This window comes from Phalangium opilio, unplaced genomic scaffold (genome assembly GCF_054372755.1).
Source record: "Phalangium opilio isolate 3A_F unplaced genomic scaffold, DU_Popi_V2 ptg000002l_1, whole genome shotgun sequence".
In the NCBI taxonomy this organism is placed as follows: domain Eukaryota; kingdom Metazoa; phylum Arthropoda; class Arachnida; order Opiliones; family Phalangiidae; genus Phalangium; species Phalangium opilio.
Genome location: NW_028324144.1, coordinates 11,941,134 through 11,958,437, shown reverse-complemented (window position 1 = coordinate 11,958,437; position 17,304 = coordinate 11,941,134). Strand labels below are relative to the sequence as shown.

The following is a 17,304-nucleotide window of genomic DNA, read 5'->3' as shown; positions in this document are numbered from 1 at the left end:
CTCGTAACCCTGGCCGATCGCCGCGTATGTCTTAACCTTAAGGATGATGATGGAGTAGAAGCCAGGTGTGCAGACTGGTGTCCATGTGGGATGGACAAAAACAATGACCAGAAGATGGTGGTGTAGAAGCCAGGTGTACAGACTGGTGTCCATGTGGGATGGACAAAAACAATGACCAGCAGATGGTGGTGTAGAAGCCAGGTGTACAGACTGGTGTCCATGTGGGATGGGCAAAAAAATGACCAGAAGATGGTGGTGGTAAAGTGTCGAACATTGATTGAAAAGATTACAATAAAGGTGATGTAGAGTTCTAGAGTATATTTGCATCTTTGGCTAAATCGTAAAACATTGATTGCTCATTCTTCAAGAGGGCATGTGGAGAGTCGAATTCCGTAATTCGGCCCTGATCGAGAACCATCACCCTATAAAGAGTTAAATGACTAAAAGTTAGCCAATAATTTTTAACCGGTTTCATAGGTAGTTAAACTAACTTGTCGTAGTCCAAGATAGTGTTTATTCTGTGCGCGATGGTGATAATGGTAGAGTGGGCAAATTCCTTCCTGACGGTCTCTTGAATGAGATCGTCGGTGTTCATGTCGACCGAGGCCGTGGCTTCGTCCAAGATCAGGATCTTGGTGTTCCTCAACAAAGCTCGAGCCAAGCAGACCAACTGACGCTGCCCGACGCTCAGATTCTGTCCTCCCTCGGAAACTGGGTAATCCAGTCCCTGCTCGAGAGATGCTACGAACGATTTCAGGTGCGAGTGTTCCAGGGCGGCCCACAGTCGCTGGTCGTCTTGTTGACCGAAGGGATCCAGGTTGAGTCTGAGTGTGCCCGAGAAGAGGACGGGCTCTTGGGGTATGATGGTCAGCCAAGAACGCAAATCAGACAAACCCAATCTCTCCAATTCCACTCCGTCAATGACGATCTGACCGCGCACCCCTTCGATGAGACGGAAGAGCGCCAGCGTCAGCGACGATTTTCCCGCTCCTGTCCGCCCCACCACGCCCACCTTCTCTCCAGCTTCGATCCTGACATCGATGTCCTTCAAAACCAAATCCAATCCTTCTCGGTATCTGGTGCTGTAGTCATGGAATATGATTTGTCCCCGTTGAGGCCAGTCAGCAGACGGTTGACATTCTGGTTTTTCCCATTCGGCCTCGGACTCCAAACGACAGTATTCGTCAACTCTTTCTACAGAGACGACATTTGATTCCAAACCCGTAGAGCCAGCGATGAACATTTTCAGATATTGCACAAGCTGTTAGATAAAAATATGAAATAAGTATTTAATTAGTAGAAAATGAATAATTGTTCCACTGAACTGAAAAATATAACATCTTTCAAAGATTAACGTTACAAAACGGGATCAAGTCATATCTACAAGGGCCTACCGGCCCTGTAGAAGAAAGCTGATAACGACTTAAATGTAAAGATAATGGTATATCATCAAAAGTATGTAATTTAAAACAAAAGTCTCGATCAACTATAGTCTGTCAAACGAAAGAAGAGCCCTGAGAAATTTGTCCAAATTGGTGCCCTTACAAAATGTTTCTTTGGAACTTCATAGAAATTCCTAAAGAGTTTTATGGAGGCCTTGGGGGAGTATTCTAAGGAAAATTTATCCAAGGATAATCTTAAGAACATCCTTTGGATAATATTCTTGAGACATAATTCCATAAGGATCTTAAGAAACTCATTAGAAATTATTGTATACAATTTTCTTAAGAAATAATTCCTTAAGGGTCTTGAGAAAATCACTAGAATATATTGTATGCAATTGTCTTAAGAAAAAAGTCCTTAAGGTTCTTAAGAATATCATTAGAATTTAATGTATATAATTGACTTCGGAAATTCCCTTCAATTCCCTCGGATATTCCCTTCAATTCCTGCGGGTATTCCTTTTAGCTCCCTCGGATATTACCTTCAACTCCCTCGGATATTACCTTCAACTGCCTCGGATATTCCCTTCAACTCCCTCGGATATTCCCTTCAATTCCCTCGGATATTCCCTTCAATTCCCTCGGATATTCCCTTCAATTCCCTCGGATATTCCCTTCAATTCCCTCGGATATTCCCTTCAATTCCCTCGGATATTCCCTTCAACTCCCTCGGATATTCCCTTCAACTCCCTCGGATATTCCCTTCAACTCCCTCGGATATTCCCTTCAACCCCCTCGGATATTCCCTTCAACCCCCTCGGATATTCCCTTCAACCCCCTCGGATATTCCCTTCAACCCCCTCGGATATTCCCTTCAACTCCCTCGGATATTCCCTTCAACTCCCTCGGATATTCCCTTCAACTCCTTCGGATATTCCATTCAACCCCCTCGGATATTCCATTCAACCCCCTCGGATATTCCCTTCAACCCCCTCGGATATTCCCTTCAACCCCCTCGGATATTCCCTTCAACCCCCTCGGATATTCCCTTCAACTCCCTCGGATATTTCCTTCAACTCCCTCGGATATTTCCTTCAACTCCCTCGGATATTCCGTTCAACCCCCTCGGATATTCAAATAAACTACCTCGGATATTACCTTCAACTACCTCGGATATTACCTTCAACTACCTCGGATATTACCTTCAACTACCTCGGATATTCCCCCCAACTCCCTCGGATATTCCCTTCAACTCCCTCGGATATTCCCTTCAACTACCTCGGATATTACCTTCAACTACCTCGGATGTTACCTTCAACTACCTCGGATGTTACCTTCAACTACCTCGGATATTACCTTCAACTAACTCGGATATTACCTTCAACTACCTCGGATATTACCCTCAACTACCTCGGATATTACCCTCAACTACCTCGGATATTACCCTCAACTACCTCGGATATTACCCTCAACTACCTCGGATATTACCCTCAACTACCTCGGATATTACCCTCAACTACCTCGGATATTACCCCCAACTACCTCGGATATTCCAATCAACTAATTAACCCGCTCGGAATTTTCCTTTAACCCCAGTATTTTGAATACCATATTCATTTAAATAACCACTTCAACTTCCAAAACTCCCAACAGGAACAACGTACTACAGAATTAAGTACAATTCTATTCAGTAAACTATCTAAACGAATTAACGATAAATTAAACTAGTGGTATTATGAAGTAAATGCCTTCTCAATTTTTTATTAACTACTTTTCATTAGTTGCCCTCTAACACTGGTTTAACAACCAACAAAATGGCTTTTTCTTCAAAATAAATACATTTTCTCATTTTACAATTTAGTGGGATTAAGGAAATATTGGAGGTGTCTTTGACTACATAAAAATTTTCTAACTTCACATTTGAATTATTTCGCGAAAATTGAATTGCCGGCTTGATAATATTTATAATTTGAGCCGAAATGAATTTTTCGTCATTTTTTTTGTTTGCAATAATCAATCGAATTTTATAAAATTTGTCAATTTGCTTATCTTCTATACAAAAAAAGCTATCATCAGATTTCTTACTTCTTGTTTTGCAAGCGAAAGTGGCCCCGTTTATAGTAACCTTTCGGTGAAACGTCAGATCTGATATATTAATGTTTTTTCTATTAAATATTTCCAAGTCTTCTTTCAATGGAAAGATAGAGGAAGTTGCCATTCCAAGGCTTATTTGGTTTTTTGAAAGGTTGTTGGTAGATGGAAAAAGACTGTAGTATTTAGTTAGATTGTCGAAATAACGTTCGATGAGGTGATTATCCTTAAACGCGTTCCCATTCATGACTAATTGAGGAATATTTTGTAACAGAAGGTATTTTTGAGCAATTTGCAAATGAACGTTTTGAGTACCATTAAAGAGTTTAAGAAGTCGACCGTTGTTCGTCTCAAAGGGAAATGCTGAAAAATTCCACAAGGGACCCCAATTTCCAACACATTCGACTAAGTGAGAAACCTGGTGTATGTTGAAGGTCATATTTTGTTTTCCGTAAAGGTTTTCATACCCAAAAAGAAAATCTTTTACGTCGCTTTGTACTAAATACAACATATCAATAGCAATGTTTTCTGCTAGTAAGGCTTGAAAAACCTTTACTAACATGACCCAATTATGGTAATACTTTGCTGGTAAAAAGTCTTTTAAAATAACCGGCGAATAAAAAAGTGCCCAGCTCTGCCACTCGGAAGCTTTCCAATAAGCTCGCTTAGTAAGTGACCGAGGTTTCCTCGAAAACTCTTTAGGCACTTTAATTTTTACTAGTTGCTGATCAATAGCAATCAGTTTTGTGCCTAAGTAAAAATCCTGGTTGCTGTTTTTCGAATCAAACCAAAGATTTGTAGTGGCTCTACTCACACCCAAATCCAGGCAGTGCATGTAGTCCACTACTACATCTTCGTGAACATCAAAATAGTTTAGTTCAAATAACACGGTTGGACCCTTTATACCTCGTGAAATGTATCCTTCTTGCATGGAAATCTTAGCGTCTTCAAGAATACTTGCGTGGTTTCTTCTCTCAAACCCAGTATCATCTAACCGAGTATCATAAACTCGGCTGTGGCCACCACCTCTTCTAATAACTTCACCTGGGTGTAGACACCAAGGGCATCCGTGTTCACCGTTAAATTGTGTCATGTTTAGCAACATGCATCTTGCAACAGAATCAACGGTACATGGTCCAGGATAAACTCTAGTATTTATCAGTTCCATATTTTTATTTTCCCAATTTATACCCTCGTCGGACAATTCATTCATAATTTCGATAAATGGCTTTAAAAAGGTATTGATATTGGGTTTTTTTTCTCCAAACCATAGGCTCGCCATCATGGTGTTTCTACTTCTCATATTGCGCGGCAATTCATTGATTGTAAATTGAAGAGGCCAAATATTAAAGGTGGATGAGTTGAAAACTGGAACTCCATCTGTGTTCCACGAAATAGTGATGTCGTTTTTTGCTCTTTTCTTGTTTTGATAACAACGGGACTGCGTTATGTCGGAAACTTCCAATGAAATGTTAGTATATTCCAATTTTGGATCTAACATTTCTAACAAAGTTTTAATTTGTTCCTTAAAATCGAATACCAAAAAGTAGTTTCCACGTTTTGTCATTTCATCTATGGTCCATGTTGATTCGCAAGAAGCACACCTAAAGCTGCCTATTCCGTTTTTGGGAACTCCTAAATAGTTGCAGCAACCGTTATTTTGACAATAAAAATGTTGGGTGACTAAATGTTTTGTTTCAGAAAATTGTTTGAAAAACTTGTATTTTGATATTGGAAATGGCGTATTTTTTGGCAAATGCCAAAAAAGCAATTCTAATAGGCTTGCCGTAGCTTCATTCGATGAGTGAAACCTTAAAACATGGCTCATTACTAAAAGTAAACTTTCCTTGATGGTAAGATTAGATCCTTCGTACAAAGAATTTTCCTAAAATAGTGTAAAACAAATATCAGTATTTGAAAGAAAATTTAATATGACTCCGTCCTTAGCTTCGACACTGTCAGAGCACGCGAACCGGGGGATATGATACCGAGGTAAGAGGTAGAAAGGGGTGACGTTGCAATAAGTAAAAATTTTGCAGCACGGTTGACCATTGTTAATTATCAAACTAACAATGGCCGACCGTGCTGAGAAGTTCTTCAGTTTCACTAGAACCCTTTTCGCCGTTACTCAGCCTTTAAATCGGTATAAATCCAGGAAAGGGATAACTACTTCATACCATTTCGTCTGTTATTTGTTCCCGAGAATTTGCATTTAAATCGGACTCCATTGATTCGTTGGCTGAAGAAATCGAGGATTCAGACGACGAGGAACTGTCACTTAATTGACTAACATTGTCGCTAAGATTGTCGTCATTTTCTTCTAGCCTAATGGAGTTAGAAGCTGCACTGTAATGTTCATTAAATTTAAGTATAGAAAATTATTTTTACCCTTTTTCTTTATCCGAATAAATTAATTCGTGAATATCAGTCTGACCCATTTCCACCTCATTTTCCGATTCAGAAGTCGATGAATTGGCGGGGGCTGCTAGATGCAGTTGTGTTTTTTTAGTATCTCTTTGTTTTTTTCTGAACCTTGTTAATGTTCTTTTAGGGATTTTGGCACTTCTGGACCATAAGTAAGACTTATAATTCGACATAATTGTCTAAGGTTAGCTCAACTTTAAATATGTATTGAATCCGTTTGAAGTTTATTTTGTAAAAAATGTAAAGACCTTAAACTTGAACATATATATACAAAAGAGATTCTTTTACTAGTGAAGCAACTTTGTCTCCGTTGGTGGACAAACAGGGGGATTTTTTTTTTTTCTAAGAAAACGAACTCAAAACTGGCTTAAAGGGACTGTAAAGAGGTCGGCGTACCCTTGAATTTTTTTAAAATAAACTCCCCCGACCCATCCTCCCCTCTCTTGTGATTGGTTGAGTGCCGCCCTGCTTCGGCGTTTCCCAAGTTCTGACCCGCGAGAGTCGGAGACCCCCGCTGCGTTTGCTAGAAGGAAAGACTCGTTTTGCTCACCCCCGGGGATTGTGACGTCAATAACGAAGTTTTCAAAAAAAAAAAATCCAACGCTCCACCGACTTCTTTAGAGACCCTTTAAGGCCCTTCAAGGCGACCCCCCTTTTACAATGCATTCCATTCCATTCTTGAATCTCTAAAGCAGTAAAGGGAGGATGAAAAGGAAAATCAAATGATTTTTATCGATTTTCTACGATTTTAACGAGGAGTGAATCACTCTTTCGGAAAGTGTCCCCGGAATACGTAATACGCGATATTATACTTGGTAATACAATGCTATTTACTCGCAAAAATTTCCATATTACATCATAATACAGAGTAAAGTGTACACCGGAATACATGAGTGACTCGCCCCTCCGATTATAAAAATCATAATAGATTGAGATTTCACCGGCAAACTATCTTTATGAAATTTTCATGGAAATACTTAGAAGTATTTAAAGCCTAATTATGATTAGAGCCCAGCTCTATATTATCTCATAGCAAGATAGATCTAGAGAAGGTACTCCACACTGATTCGAGGGGCGAGTCACTCGTGTATTCCGGTGTACACTTTACGATGTAATATGGAATTTTTTGCGAGTAAATAGATTTGTATTACTAAGTGTTATATCGCGTATTACTTATTCCGGGGACACTTTCCGAAAGAGTGATTCACCCCTCGCACTGAATGGATGTAAATGTGTTCTGGCCATCGTTTAAAATATTTCTAAGTTATCAAATTGTTTTATTTTCATTCATTGTCACGATTAAAGAGTTATATGTTTAAATCCCGTGAAAAATATAATAGAAATTGCGTAATCGACTAATGACTCGACTCTCCATACACTTCAATTTACCTTGCAATGGACAAATCTTGAAAAACAAACTTAATTTTGGGTGCATGATTATAAACAAATGTGATAATTAAATAAAATGCTACCTTTTTTATAGAGTTATTATAATGCAGATTGAAGTGTACAAAAAATCAAGCAATAAGTGGTGTTACAATTACACAATTACAAAGGTAGATTTTCACTAAAGGGGCTTGAGAAAGTTTTTACCCTCCGTCTTAGCTTTAACTTCACTGCAGTGTTGTCAGATCTTTTGGAAGTTAAATCTCTCAAGAACTGAATTAAACTGGAACTGCTAGCCTTTCCCTCTTGATTACAGTTGGTTTCCAGTTGGTCTGGCAACAGTGAAAACAATGCATACGAAATTTATAATGTTGTTAACTATAATAAGAACTGCTACTTCATGGAGTAAATTTTATATGTTTATTTAAAATTGAAAATTTTGGGAGCTTTCGGACCGCGGTCCTTCCTCAGCCAATTTTTAAAATGAACTAAATTTAATTTAATTTTACAAGTAACCAATTTTAATTTTTTTACATAGATTGAAGGTGACATTGCCCCCTTTTTTATATATCGTTATTTATATCATTTTTTATTTAAGTTATAACCTCCCCACCCGCCTATGTTTACTGAACCTTGATCTAAGTTTAAATTTCCTCTATCTTTAATATATACTGATTCCTTAAAACATAGTTTGTACCAATTAGTTTCCTGACATAAAACCCGAGTTAAATCCCAATCAATTTTATGGTCGTTGTTCTGTTTTATATGGGTCGCCAGTCCGTTGGTTTCGTCGTATTTTTTTACAGCGTTTTTTCATTTCCGTTTGTCTTTTTTTAGCTGTCGTTTTGTTTGTCCTATGTATTTTTCATCACATTTACATCTAATTTCATATATTATACCCGTTTTTTCATTTCATCTATTCTCGGTTTATTTTTAATTAATTCTGATTTTAATGTGTTCGTTATTTTGCTAAGGTAATAGTGTGTTTTTTTAATTGTCTGTTTGTGGTTTATCTGATAAACATTCTATTCGTTTTTTAAATGTTTTTACAATGCCTATTTTTATTTTTTCATTATGGGATGATCTAAAATTTAAACAAAATGACCTTGTAAAGGTTTACTTTTTTCTTATTAAAACTAAGGCAAGGTCGTTTTGTCCAGATCTCTTAAACCGAAACGTTGTCGACGTAGGCGTCAGGGAGGGCCGAAAAGACCCCATCTTTCTTAAAGGGAGGGTGAATTGGAAAATGAAGTGATTTTTATCGATTCTTCTACCAATTTTAAGACCAGTCCGCACAGTGAAACATTCAGGAAATACCTCCGAACGATTTTAAAATTCAAATTAGGTTCAGATTTTAAGGATAGTTTTAAACAAGGACTGGCGACCAATCGCGTAACACCCTGCCTTTTTGTTAACAAAATTATCGTGGCACGTTCCGTGTTGAATGAAATTTATCACGAGATTTGATAAAATTAGGCGCGCAACGTGACAATCGTGGCACGGGACATGGAGCGTGTCACGAGAATTTTGTTAACAAAAAGGCAGGGTGTTACGCGATTGGTCACCAGTCCTTGTTTAAAATTATACTTAAAATCTTAACCTAATTTGAACTTTAATATCATTCGGTAGTATTTCCTGAATGTTTCACTGTGCAGACTGGTCTTAAAATTGGTACAAGAATCGATAAAAAAATCACTTGATTTTCTACTTCACCCTCCCTTTAAGAGCATCGGGAGTTCTTCAATAAAAAAGAGAAAAAAAGGGGGTGTCAGAGTGAAACGTTTCGAAAGTATTTCAAGAGGTTATTGGTCTAAAAGAGTTAATCCCTGGGTTGAATTTATTCTCCCCGTTTTTGGTGAGTAAAGGTGTTTTTTTGTTAGAATTTTATGGAAAGTTTCAACAGCCCCCAAATTGTAAAAGATTCCCTACTACCCGCCTTCAACTATTTACGAAAGTGGACAGAGGAAGGAAGGACGCTCCCATTTTTTTTCTCGAAAGTAATAAAAACTTAGTAACTTTTGTGTTTTGGAAAATGGCGCCACCGAAATCAGCCAATTCTCCAATCGGTCTATTCGTTTTAATTAAATGGCCTAATATTGAAAATTGTTGGGATAATTATCCAATTAAGTGCTTAAAAGATGTGGGTTTAGCCTGCAAGATTGCATCTGCTACAGATTATACTCAGTTTATGAATGTGGAAGTTGATGTCAATTGGAAGGAAGGGGAAAAAGCCTCGCCTGGCTTAATAATGGGTGTTGGTGAGTGTACAATTTTCATTAAAATGTTTAACATATAACCAATAGGGAAATTTCAAAAAGTGAAGGAAGCAAACATCAGGCATATCCTTTATCGAGGGGCCAGTCACTTGGCGTAATAAGTGTACACGCTTGTACCTTTGACTGTACTAAATTGATTACGCGTAATCTTTAAAGGTCCTGCCTTTGACTGTACTAAATTGATTACGCGTAATCTTTAAAGGTCCTGCCTTTGACAGTGCTAAAATTATTACGCGTAATCCGAAATCCGTGTACAGGGAATTTGAGAGTGATTAGCCCCTCGTCCTTCCTTGAATCCTTGTGGTCCTGTTGTAGAAATACTGCAGACTCCTAGTAATTAAGGAGCTTTACGCAGAGCTAGAGATAGGAATGTCTAACTGAAATTTCCCCACTAAATGTCAGTGATGATGGAAATGTAGAGAAATGCATAGAAGCTTGATTCAAAAATGTAGTTTTCGCTAAAGGGGCTAGAAGCATTACCTCCCCTCTGCCTCAGCATTGACTTCTTTACAGTGTTGTCAGATATCCAGTGAGGCAGTTCTCGGAAATAATGAACTGGTCTGGAACTACTAGGTTTCTCTCTTGATTGAAAGTTCTAGTGTTGTTAATTTTCCGGAAAAATAAAACGCGGTAAATTTCCCGGAAACGTTTCCACTATACGGAAAATTTTCCGAAAATCGGAAAAATAAAAAAGCCAGAGTTAGCTATGAATCATTGAATTTTCAAAAAAAAAATTATTAATAGAAAATAAAAATGAAAGTCAAAGACTTCTGACTCAATTCACTAGACCTACAATCCTTCCCCTCGCTTTTATTATGATTTTAAATGGACCTTAACCTATAAGAAATATACTAGCTGATGGAGTCCACCAAATCTAAAATATTTTCAGAAAATAAAACAGGGGTAAACTGAAATAGGCCTATCGGTAGCGGAAAAATACGGAAACTTTCGCGAAAAAATACGTCGGTCATTTTCCGGAAAATTTTTCGACTTACAGCCCTAATTGAAGTGCCTCACTGCTGGGCTGGCAACACTGGGGGAACGTCAAAACCCCGTTATATTGAGCTTTTCAGGTGCAGTGGTAGGCGCATATATGAATTTATATAGAAAGTTTTGATCTAGAAGGCAGTTGATTTTAGAAATTTTAACAAAGTATTGATTTCAACTTTGGAGTAATTAATATTTACAGTGTCCAGGGGATTATGGTGGAGAATAACAAGAGGGTCATTGAGTTTTACTAACGTATAATACAATAATTGGTTCAATAAAAAATTAATTATCCTACATAGTCGACTAACATTAAGGTTTCAATGGCATGCAATAAGTTTGGCAAGACTCAATCCGTTTACTTATAAAGGGAAGGTGGAACTATAGAGTAGTGTCAGTGCTACGTATAGCAACGTCACTCCCTTCTATCTCTAAGCTCAGTGTCATCTCCCGTAACACGCGCGAATAATATTCCCTCTTACAAAAGCGCGCTTAGAGGGAGGGATACACTGTCGTCTCCCCTCTCTACTGACATAAGAGGTATGGTGAAAGGCGGAACGCTCGCGAAATATGTCCACTTCAACAATGAGACAAACCCACCTAAAAAGAAAATCTTCACAGTCAGGGTGAAAAACCAGAGCAGAGGTTTTATCCTGCTATTTAAAGGGACACTGAAGTTATATTTAAAGGGGCAATGAAGCTATCTATAAGTTTAATAGACCAATACGAATATTACATGCAGGGAAACAAACTTCCAGGGGTACGTCTCTATAGTGGATAATTTCAATCATGTGAGGAGACACCGCTAGAGGCATGACCGAGTTGGCTAGCCTCTCAGATGCAGTTAGCTTGGGCTGCCTCTAGTGTTGTCTTGTGGCGACAGGGAAGTTATCCAGTATGTGGGCGTGCCCCTGGAAGTTTGTTTCTCTTTAGGTAATATTCGTATTGGTCTATTGAATTTTTTAGGTTCACAATTTTAGGCTAAATTAGCGTCTTCAAAATCCTTGATTCTTAAAATGAATTTAGCCGCACGTTCTGTCAGGCTCTGTGATTGGTTCAACTAATAGCCCCAAAATGTAACCAATTAACACCGCACATGAGTGAAAGTGCCGACGTAGTAAATCAATTTAACAATCAAGAAGAGGCTTTTTAGACCTTACATTTCCAGCTTCAAAAATTCATTAAAAATTAGGCACGATGTATTGGCATGTTTTCTTAATGTGCTCCGACTGCTCTGAGCATACTCTATGGAATACAACTAACTAGTTTGATCACTTCATGCTCCTCTTAACTCGTCTCTATAAGTACTAAATCACTAAGCCTTTTCGAAAATTCACTAAGCCAAACACTTCATGTCACTTCAAAACCTAATAACTACTATATATATATATATAAATATAATATATATTCTCGATTACCTAATATTATAGGGACAGCGGCCGAAATGGAAAGGAAAAGAAAAAGAGAAAGCTCCAAGAATAACAATCGTCCGACAAATAAAACGGAAGCCCACAAGAAAGTAAAAAAAAAGCTGGTTTTCATCATTATTGCCTCAAATATTTACTGAATGTTTTTGGTTTTACTTTTAAAGCAACATCTCGAGATTTTAACAAATCTTGAAGAATACAAAAATTCCAGGGAAGATAAATTAATTCAGAAAAATGAAAAATTGAAGAAAGAAAATAAATTATTAAAGGAAGAGATAGAAAAACTTCAAAATTTGAGTGGTAGGTGGAAAACTTAATTTGAATTCAAAAATAGTTTGCTAAACAATTATGTCATATGTTAAAGGGAGAATGAAATAACCATTTTTAAATCGATATAGACTCATAAAAGAACATCAAAATCATTTATATATGTGTATTTAATATAACATTTAACGTTTCAGAAATGGCTAGCTGGTTAAGAAGGCTGAAAAAATGTACGAGCAAACTTGAAAATATTGTTTCAAATGGCAGTGCCAACGGTCCTTCAGCCACAAGTGAAGGAAAGGAGTTTGAAATGGTATAATTTTCTATAGTTTATTATAATACATAGTAAAACAATATTTGTACTTTTAGGTCGACTTGGGAAATGGTGTGCAGATACGTAAAGCTGAAGTTATTAACCTAGAGCACTCTTGCAACGGGAACGGAACGTTCTTTGCCCGATCACTGCTGACAGGACTTTTCACACACGCAGAAATATGTGAAGGATCCATCAGTGGAAAAAAATCCAATGCTTTTAAAGATCGCGAAGCAAAAAACCAATTGGATCCAGTAAAAATAAATGCCATCATAGGTAAATATTTTCTAAAAGTTTTGTATTGGTGTTCGTTTGCGTAGATCTAATATAATTACTATTACCTCTAGACTTTACTATGAATAAATTTCAAGTCACGAAAAAAGAATTGAAGCAAAGTATTCAAAGTAAAATAAAAGAAGTGCGCAGGAAAAGCGAAATTAAAAATTTGTCTATTAACAAGGAATTGGAAATCAATAAAATTAATTCCTCTGCTGCTGAAGCAAGCGGAGTCAATAACGAAGATGGAGGAAATGAACACGCACATGCCACTGATATGGATGTCGAAGTTAATAATGAAGAACAGTAAATTTATTTTACTTGCAATTTAAAAATTAATAAAAAATATTTTCAACATAAAAATTGGTTTTCGATGTGTGCACACACAAGTTATACAAGAAGCGGGAGTTAAAAGGAAATATCCGAGGTAGTTTATTAGAATATCCGAGGTAGTTTATTAGAATATCCGAGGTAGTTTATTAGAATATCCGAGGTAGTTTATTAGAATATCCGAGGTAGTTTATTAGAATATCCGAGGTAGTTTATTAGAATATCCGAGGTAGTTTATTAGAATATCCGAGGTAGTTTATTAGAATATCCGAGGTAGTTTATTGGAATATCCGAGGTGGTTTATTGGAATATCCGAGGTAGTTTATTAGAATATCCGAGGTAGTTTATTAGAATATCCGAGGTAGTTTATTAGAATATCCGAGGTAGTTTATTAGAATATCCGAGGTAGTTTATTGGAATGTCCGAGGTAGTTTATTGGAATGTCCGAGGTAGTTTATTGGAATGTCCGAGGTAGTTTATTGGAATGTCCGAGGTAGTTTATTGGAATATCCGAGGTGGTTTATTAGAATATCCGAGGTGGTTTATTAGAATATCCGAGGTGGTTTATTGGAATATCCGAGGTAGTTGAATGGAATATCCGAGGGAGTTGAAGGGAATATCCGAGGGAGTTGGGGGGAATATCCGAGGGAGTTGGGGGGAATATCCGAGGGAGTTGAAGGGAATATCCGAGGGGGTTGAAGGGAATATCCGAGGGGGTTGAAGGGAATATCCTAGGGGGTTGAAGGGAATATCCGAGGGGGTTGAAGGGAATAACCGAGGGAGTTGAAGGGAATATCCGAGGGAGTTGAAGGGAATATCCGAGGGAGTTGAAGGGAATATCCGAGGGAGTTGAAGGGAATATCCGAGGGGGTTGAAGGGAATATCCGAGGGGGTTGAAGGGAATATCCGAGGGGGTTGAAGGGAATATCCGAGGGGGTTGAAGGGAATAACCGAGGGAGTTGAAGGGAATATCCGAGGGAGTTGAAGGGAATATCCGAGGGAGTTGAAGGGAATATCCGAGGGAGTTGAAGGGAATATCCGAGGGAGTTGAAGGGAATATCCGAGGGAGTTGAAGGGAATATCCGAGGGAGTTGAAGGGAATATCCGAGGGAGTTGAAGGCGATTTCCGAGGGAGTTGAAGGCGATTTCCGAGGGAGTTGAAGGCGATTTCCGAGGGAGTTGAAGGCGATTTCCGAGGGAGTTGAAGGCGATTTCCGAGGGAGTTGAATGGAATATCCGAGGGAGTTGAATGGAATGTCCGAGGGAGTTGAATGGAATATCCGAGGGAGTTGAATGGAATATCCGAGGGAGTTGAATGGAATATCCGAGGGAGTTGAATGGAATATCCGAGGGAGTTGAAGAGAATATACGAGCGAGTTGAATGGAATAACCGAGGTGGTTGAAGAGAATATTCGAGGGAGTAAAAGGGAATATCCGAGGGAGTAAAAGGGAATATCCGAGGGAGTAAAAGGGAATATCCGAGGGAGTAAAAGGGAATATCCGAGGGAGTAAAAGGGAATATCCGAGGGAGTAAAAGGGAATATCCGAGGGAGTAAAAGGGAATATCCGAGGGAGTAAAAGGGAATATCCGAGGGAGTAAAAGGGAATATCCGAGGGAGTAAAAGGGAATATCCGAGGGAGTTCATGGGAATATCCGAGGGGGTTCATGGGAATATCCGAGGGGGTTCATGGGAATATCCGAGGGAATCGATAAAAGAATTGTTTTAAGAATTATTAAGAAAACTTTCTTAAGAGAATGTAAGTAATATTTTCCTAAGAAACACGAAGAATACTTCTTTGTAAAAAGAGGCCAAATATACAAAGGATTCTAAAGGAATATTCCAAGGAATATCTTAAGAATTTTACAAATACATTTTCTCAAGAAATCCAAAGAAACATTTTGTAAGGGTGTCGCCACCATCGACTCCATAGTACTTTATCAACTTGTTTTGTTTTGTCAATTGTCGTCTGTAATATAGTCTGCTATTATGTCATTAAAATATATTGCAATGCTAGTTCAACAAAGATAAAACTGGTGTCTTGTCGTTAATTTTGTTTTATATTCTTTAATACTCGATGATCGTGAAAAACCATGAAATATAAACATATTAAATATATATTGCAAAATGTATTGGTTCTATTGCGATTAAGCCTATCTGTTTATAGCCGACTATATTACAGCCGACTATTGACAAAACAAAACAAGTTGATAAAGTACTATGGGGTCGATGGTGGCGACATCAATTTGGACGAATTTCTCAGGGCTCTTCTTTCGTTTGACAGACTATAGGGTATAGGGTGCCTGGTCACGGCCGTTTCCCAAATTTCCTACCCTCTATCCAGGAGATAAATCACGTGCAGTTTGAAAAACTTTCGTCAATACCACGTCATGAAATGACGATTAAAAGCGTTCTTAAAAACGTACCAGAATGTTAGCGAAACTAGCTTCTATACTTTACAAAAAAACATACAAAAAATGCGACTGTAGGTTTAAAATTACATTCTCGCTAAAGCCCGATTTCAATGATTTTTCAATTTCTGTTTCCACCTATAGATGCTCTTTGCTAATTAAGTCCTTATTTTACTTGTCCGAAGTTTCAATATAAAAGGTTTTAAAGAAAAACCAGCGGAGATTTTGATTTACTCGTTTGGTCGTCATTGGTACCGCTTACCCGATCGGCATTAGCCAAGATCAATCCTACAAAATCAGCTGACAAAGTCTCTTTGCTCAAAATGATGAAAATTGCGGTGCAAAACATCAAGCAATTGCTCAAAATATTGTAGCGTACTGTCAGCCATCTGAAAAAAAATGGAATTTTAATGAATGTCGGCTTTGTTTTGCATCCATAGCGCCCTTCAACCCAAAGGTGAAAATAGGTGCCGAAAGGGTTGTTGCTTCAAAACGAAAAAACGCAACAGAAACCAGGCTTTATTGACGCAATTACAAAAATACCTTTGCGCCATGTTCATCATGTAATTAGCGGCAGTGCATTCGTCGATCAGTTTTAAAAAGTGTCCTTCGAAGTTCCCTTCGGCGTCACACGCCCTGATGACAGTGCTGCCAGCAACTGATCCTCCCACGTGCGAAAATAGGAACGAATTCCTCAAGCTAGTTATCCGCTTGAATTGACGACTGCTCAACATCAAGAAACGCTGCAAAAGATTTGTTTGAAAATCTTTAGTTTTAATGCGATATTTTGAAGTTATTTCATCGCAGAAGTGGGCGTGAGCACTCCACGGTTAAGATGCTGGTGCCATCTACAACATTTTGCAATAAAATACATTAGTGTCAAAACACTTTAAGAGAAATTGTATTTAAGTCGTGGCGCCAAGGCCCCTTTCCCGTCGCCTTTAGAGATTTTCTACGCTTCATAAAACTTCCTCAAAAATCATGTAAAATGTCTGTTAACATTAGAAAACAACGAAAATAATATGGCCTATTTTTAATGTTTATGGGTATGTTTTCAATTTTTGCATAGCCTCATTTTGAAGAGCTCCAATGCAACCAACTCCCAGATTATTAAAGATCAGAAGTGGCTACCCCTCACTCGTTACGAATTGCGTGTTTAACCACGACAATTAACAAAATCAGTAATACTGAATAATTACTTTTGACAGGAGACTAAAAGCTAGTTCCTACCTGAAGTAAAATGTATCCAACGACAACAACAATGCAGGGAATTATGAATAATGGTAAATATACTGAAATTGCTAAGATGTAAAAAACAAAATATATCAATCCGCCATTGGTTGCCATTAACATTGCGGGTAATTGCTGGTCGAGGGCGTCGATATCTTGGGAGAAACGATTGAGTATCCTTCCAACGGGAGTCGTGTCAAAGAAGGACATGGGAGAACGAGATACGCTGTCGAGCATTTTCCCATGTAGACAGTTTGCCGCTCGTAGACTGCGTAAGACGTTGATTATATTATTCAGAAATACGGTAGTGGCTTGGCTTAGACCAAGAACGACTAAGACTGCAATAAGGGTTGCCTTTAAGTCCGGGTTCGCTTTAAAATCTTCCTTGGAGTTCGCACACCACAGAGACAGCCAGTACACTGACGCAAAATTAAGGACTACAGCACTGGTTAGCATTGCATTGACGATCGCATACCACGTTATACCGTAAGCTTTAAAATATTGTCTG

The 17,304-nt window shown here is 38.2% G+C and overlaps 3 protein-coding genes across 5 annotated transcripts; 1 reads left to right on the top strand and 2 right to left on the bottom strand.

Annotated features, from left to right (window-relative positions):
- Nucleotides 1-269: 269 nt before the first annotated feature.
- On the bottom strand, nt 270-17,252 carry LOC149719808 (ATP-binding cassette sub-family C member 1-like). The gene is made up of 5 exons (XM_089856764.1): nt 16,797-17,252; nt 16,110-16,309; nt 15,829-15,955; nt 492-1,261; nt 270-422 (listed from the first exon to the last, which is right to left on the bottom strand). Exons 1-5 carry the CDS (start codon nt 17,250-17,252, stop codon nt 311-313), a joined length of 1,665 nt encoding a protein of 554 aa, XP_089712890.1. The 3' UTR covers nt 270-310.
- Nucleotides 2,957-4,720, bottom strand: LOC149719810 (uncharacterized). The gene is made up of 2 exons (XM_089856871.1): nt 3,789-4,720; nt 2,957-3,722 (listed from the first exon to the last, which is right to left on the bottom strand). The coding sequence occupies exons 1-2, from the start codon at nt 4,684-4,686 to the stop codon at nt 3,160-3,162; spliced, it is 1,461 nt and encodes a 486-aa protein (XP_089712997.1). The 5' UTR covers nt 4,687-4,720; the 3' UTR covers nt 2,957-3,159.
- On the top strand, nt 9,082-13,189 carry LOC149719809 (uncharacterized). Of its 3 annotated transcripts, none has more exons than XM_089857238.1 (7): nt 9,086-9,541; nt 11,977-12,065; nt 12,138-12,273; nt 12,435-12,550; nt 12,607-12,826; nt 12,898-12,954; nt 13,011-13,189. In XM_089857238.1, the coding sequence occupies exons 1-7, from the start codon at nt 9,316-9,318 to the stop codon at nt 13,025-13,027; spliced, it is 861 nt and encodes a 286-aa protein (XP_089713364.1). In that variant the 5' UTR covers nt 9,086-9,315; the 3' UTR covers nt 13,028-13,189. The 3 variants fall into 3 exon arrangements, with proteins under 3 accessions (XP_089713297.1, XP_089713364.1, XP_089713435.1); XM_089857309.1 differs by having other exon boundaries at nt 9,088-9,541; nt 12,898-12,945; XM_089857171.1 differs by having other exon boundaries at nt 9,082-9,541; nt 12,898-13,189.
- Nucleotides 17,253-17,304: the final 52 nt, after the last annotated feature.